Source organism: Rhincodon typus, unplaced genomic scaffold, assembly GCF_021869965.1.
Source record: "Rhincodon typus isolate 14 unplaced genomic scaffold, sRhiTyp1.1 hic_rhity00004408, whole genome shotgun sequence".
Classification (NCBI taxonomy): domain Eukaryota; kingdom Metazoa; phylum Chordata; class Chondrichthyes; order Orectolobiformes; family Rhincodontidae; genus Rhincodon; species Rhincodon typus.
Window position 1 is genome coordinate 4,981 of NW_025970046.1, and position 5,237 is coordinate 10,217.

At 47.0% G+C, this 5,237-nt stretch overlaps 1 protein-coding gene across 4 annotated transcripts in view; it reads right to left on the minus strand.

Annotated features, from left to right (window-relative positions):
* The window catches only part of LOC125481943 (histone-lysine N-methyltransferase EZH2-like), a 13,066-nt gene that overhangs the window by 4,974 nt on the left and 2,855 nt on the right, over nucleotides 1–5,237 (minus strand). For 2 of the 4 annotated variants that reach the window (XM_048593887.1, XM_048593888.1), the window contains exons 2-5: nucleotides 3,760–3,892; nucleotides 3,401–3,529; nucleotides 1,843–1,962; nucleotides 1,554–1,674 (exon numbers count right to left, since the gene is read on the minus strand). In XM_048593887.1, the coding sequence (XP_048449844.1) occupies nucleotides 1,554–1,674; nucleotides 1,843–1,962; nucleotides 3,401–3,529; nucleotides 3,760–3,885 (496 nt within the window). In that variant the 5' untranslated portion in view covers nucleotides 3,886–3,892. The remainder of the gene's footprint in view (nucleotides 1–1,553; nucleotides 1,675–1,842; nucleotides 1,963–3,400; nucleotides 3,530–3,759; nucleotides 3,893–5,237) is intronic. The other 2 variants (XM_048593889.1, XM_048593890.1) reach the window with 2 other exon arrangements.

Consider the following 5,237-nt stretch of genomic DNA (forward strand, 5'->3'; position numbering starts at 1 on the left):
TATTTCAGAACCCCCTTCCCCTCCCCCATTTCTGAAGAAGGGTCTGGGCCCGAAACGTCAGCCTTCCTGCTCCTCTGATGCTGCTTGGCCTGCTGTGTTCATCCAGCTCTACACCCTGTTATCTCAGATTCTCCAGCATCTGCAGTTCCTACTATCTCTGGTCCTTTCCTTGCTTCTGTTTGACCTGAAGCCATGAGACTTCATGGAGTCCATAGTCAATGTTGAGGTCTCCCAGGGCAGCACCAACTCTGCTGGGTCTGCTCTGCCGGTGGGACAGGACATATCCAGGGATGGTGATGAGTGTTTCTGGGACATTGTCTGTATGGTACGATTCTGCAAGTATAAGTTAGTAAGGAGGGCCTCACAGAATGACAAGGCTGAGTTAGCGGTTGTCGTTTCCACTTGCCACTTCACTGCCAAGTCATTCCCTTCTCTTTGAAACTTTTTACTGATTTGATACAAATGAATGTCTTGCTCAGCTATTTCAGAACCAGCAAGTTTGGAGTCATGCGTAGGCCAGACCATGTAAGGATGGCAGATTTCCTTTCCTAAAGGGCATGGGTGAACCAGATGGGTTTTTAACAACAATCAAGTCATCTAGAATTTAAATGTCATATTTTCACTGAATCCAAATTCCACCATCTGCCACGATGTGAGTCAAACCTGGGTCCCCACAACATTACCTGTCTCTCTGGGTTTCTAGCCCAGCAACAATAACATGAGGCTATTGCTTCCCTGGGTGTAATACAACCCACTGTTCAGGATCACTTTCAATCACCCAACCAGTGACAGGGGAGGCCATTCAAGAAAACTGAGAAGTTTGGCTCTTACACAGTTGGATTTCTCAAACCCAGTCTCCACGTGATCGAATCTCCTCCCCAAACTCTGACCCTTTACTTGCTCATAACTGAGCAGAGATCACCACCCACAGGAACAAGATGGAAATTGCAGGAGTTCACAGAAATTGTACACAGATTAGGAGGGGATGGATGGTCTGGTGGAGTCATCTTTCTCTGAAGAGAAGAATGTTGATGGTTGTCCCAATGGTTTGATGTAAAATGGTGAAGGGTTTTGACAGAGTGGACACAGAGAGAATGTGGGGAAGAGCAGAACTAGAGTCCTTTGATATAAAACATTCACCAAGAAATACAACTTGGTGTAAAATTCAGGAGTAACTTTCTCACCCAGAGAGTGGTGAGAATGTGGGACTTACTCCCACAGGCAGCAGCTACAGAGAGTTTGATGGTTTTAAGGGAAAACGAGACAAGTTCACGTGAGAGAAAGGAATTGAGGGTTAGAATGATCAATTGGGATGAGGAAAGATTGGGGGAGGCTAAGTTAAGTCCCAGCACAGGCAGATAAAGGGTCACCAGACTCATAAGGTAACTTCCTGCAAATGCTTCCAGATCTGATGAGTTTCTCAAGAACTTTGTTTTTGTCCCAGCTTGAATTTGTTAGGCCAAATAGCCTGATTCCATGCTGCACATTTTATATAAATACATTTTTTGGTCTGTACTATAGACTTGTGACAGGACAGAGAAGTATCAACTTACCTCTGTCTCCGTGCACTTTCCCGTCATAATTATTGATCAGTTCCTCAATAAAAACACCATCCTGCTCAAGGACCTCATCTCCCATATAAGGGATATTATGCAAGACAGTCTCATCCTCCACCTGCATTATAACAAGCAGCATTATTAAGGAATGTCAGGTACTGTAATGTTATATATTTGTTCAAAACAAACCATGGTAATTTCTGCAAATGTGATCCCACCTACACCCAAATTCAAATGTAGCAGAGCCACTCCCTCATGTCACACAACAGCACCCTGACCAACATACCATGAAATTCTGTTGGAGAGGAGACCAGGAATACATAACTGGGCTCATGGCCACTGGGCTCAGCATCTTCTGTATGACCGTCTGACTCTTGAAACTCAGGAATAAACTCTCAACTGTGCACTGCAACGAAGGAAAGACGCAGTGAGGACAAGTGAGGGTGAGCTCAGGGAGATGTGGTTTCTTTAACAGCTTCAACCACTTCAGCCATTGCTCTGTTATGGCTGAATGTTCCTGTGTGGAGTGGGGAGCCTGCTGTTAATTCCAGCTGGTGCTGGGGGCCCAAGGAGGAGCTGTCAGTGACATTGTGAAAGCTGCCAGGTTTCGGATTGATTGAATGGGTTTGATATTGTTACTTAGTCTTTCCACATGATGTTACTGAGGGTGATGGTGCCAGTGACCACAAGAACGTGTATTCAACTGTCACAGGCATAGGCTGGTGCCACATTATATGCACTGGTAAGATGGGATGCCAGGTTTCCAAATGGTAGAGAACAGCTGACAGGAAAACGGAATGGGTATACTGCAACAGGACCAGTAGCTGTGTATTTAACTATTTCTCAATTCCATCTGTTCACTCTTTGCAGAAATGCAACTGGGAATTCAGGAGCAACTTCCTCACCCAGACAGCGGTGAGAATGTGGGATTTACTCCCGCAGCGAGTGGCTGCAGTGAATTCGATGGCTTGAATGGAAAACTAGACACGTTCATGTGGGAGAAGGGAACTGAGGGTTAGAATGATTGAATGAGATAAAAAAAGGCAGGGGGAGGTTCAAATGGAAACCCAGGGAGACAGGTAATGTTCTGGGGAAGTTCAAATGGAGGATAAACCCCAGTATGGACAGACAAAGGGTGAAATAACTCCACATAGGCTGGTCTCCCGTCACCAAGTCACCCTTTATTTACATGTGGAGAATTCTTCACACTGATTCAACTCTGTCAGGGCCAGTTCTCAGAGTGAACAGAACCCTTGATGCTCCTGCTTTTAATCTATCAGCCAGGGCTCCCAGATTGGGCTGTTAATCTGGTCCAATCAGGGAACTCATATTCTATGAGGTGCATCCGGCTGACCTTATCACAATCAGTACAAAGGATTGGCATCAATGGCCCTCCCAATGAGAAGCCTCCCATATGTCAGGTTGGGGGGCAGATGGGAGGGAGGCACAGTGTGGGCTTTGCGGGGGTGGGGGGAGGTGGGGGCAGGGGTGGGGGGAGGATGGCTGTCTGCTCCCTCAGTGCACAGCTGCAGACACAAAGCTGAAGGTCGGAGCTGCTGGAGCCTCCACTCCCCAAATGGACGTCGATGGCAAACCCACTGAGACTGAAAACAGAGCCACAATAAACATCCAAGCAGTCACTGTGTAACTTGTGAAAACAAAGGTGTCAGTGAGGTGCCAGCTCCAATATATAGCAGTCTATCACTGACTGCCTACTTCATGCAGGCTACCAACCCCTCCATCCCACATACAATCTCCCCTCCCCTCCCCTCATGTATCCACACTGCCCTGTTGGCACAGTTGGTACAGAAACAGAGTCAGCTGGACTTTGCTCGAGAATCTACCTTCCATTTGCCATAGCTTGTAGCTCCCACTGTGCTGCCAGCAATTGGCTGGATCCTCAGCTTCTTCCAGTCTTCATTCAGAATCTCAGTTCGGCTCCTGATCTTGTTGCGGTTACAGATAAACATATCCTTCGTACAGAAAGGGGAAAAGAGTTGGTTAGAGAGGGATGGAGAAACGTTCAGTGTCTAACCTCGGGCTCACCATCTAACCAGGCTCTAGGCTCTCAGCAGCCTGACAATTTCTTTTGAGAAATGAGTTTGTGTGTGTGTGGTGGGTGGCTACCATCCTCACTCACAGCCACTCCCTGGAGCCTGATAACAAAGTGAAGCGGTTTTGAAAATGACACACCCACCGTTACCTTCACTTCATCTGCTCTCCGGAAACGTTTGAGTTGGCGCAGACGCATGTATTCGGACTTGACTCGTTTCCGCCACTCCATCGACAGATTCGCCAACTGTTTATTCTGAGAGGGTTCGGATTCCATCCTCAGCCTGGAAACCAGATCATGCCAATCAGCATCATGCCAGGCCTGGGGGCAGTGTGGGCAATACCACCTCCCCCACCACCGCTTTGGGAGAGGGGGGTAACTCACAGCCATGCACCTCAAAGAATGAGACCGATTCCGAACCAAAAGGAAGATGTTCTTGTGGAGCCGATTGTCAGGGCTCAGAGACAAGATGAATATTTTGCAGATAAATCTGTAACTTATTCCATTCACACACCATTGCAGACTATTTCTGCTTTTGCTGTTTCTTTTAAACTAATCTTTCTCTTTACTCCTTCTAAATCCATCTCTTCTCCTCTTATTCTTCCTTTAAGTATTCTACCCTCCCAAGTCTATCCTCAACCCCCAGTGCTTTGATCTTGCTGTTACTGTTCCTGATTTGACTCTCTGTTGGATAAGCAGACAGTTCCACTTTGGCTTTGTCAAGACAGAAATCCCAAGTGCCTGATCCCACTCCCAGAATCACATTCCTGCCCAAAGCACTCAATAAGGGCTCATCTTGCTCCCCTCCAACTCACTACCTCCCCTGCCAGCTGCTCCCCAGCCCCACTCCACAATGTCCATTCCCTTGTGAATAAGGTCTTTAGCAACATAGGAGCAAGAATAAGCCATTCACCCAGTTTCACTATTCAATACAATCATGGCTCATCTGGTTTAAACTCAAATCCACTTTCTTCTTTTCAAAAATCTAACAAACTCAGCCTTGAATCAATGCAAAGGCCCATCTCCAGTAGCTCTGGGGATAAAGATTCCACACTAGAATGACACTTGTCATCCGTAAACATCCTGTGGATGATTACACAGAATATGACACAATAACCAAGAATTCAGCTGAGTGCCGGTGACACTTTCCTTTTAAACGAAGCCCTTGTGTGTTTTACTACTGCTCGAACAGGGCTGTTGAGGTGATGATGTGGAACACACAGGTTCATACTCTGTAATCCTCTGGGACTTTCTCCTCTTTGAGCATGTTATCCTGTTCCACACCCTCACCCCTTTCAAAATCATGATTTACCGCCATCCTAAACTTAATCCAAATGTTCTCAGAGATTTCAACATTGCTTTCCTCTCACAGTCTCTGCACCATTCTTGTCATTTACACTAGTTTTACCTCCATCTCTACCAGTCTGCTCCTCTGAGCCACTGGGCCTCTTACAAACCCCGTATCTCTCCCCACAATGTGGGTGGTCAGTACAATCGCCACCAGCTCACTGAGGCTTTCAGACCCATCAACCCCAACACCAGGTCAACTCTGATCACATCCTTCTGTCCCTCGCTGCCTGCACTCCCTCACCCTCACACCCACATGCATCCTCCCTCACACCCACACT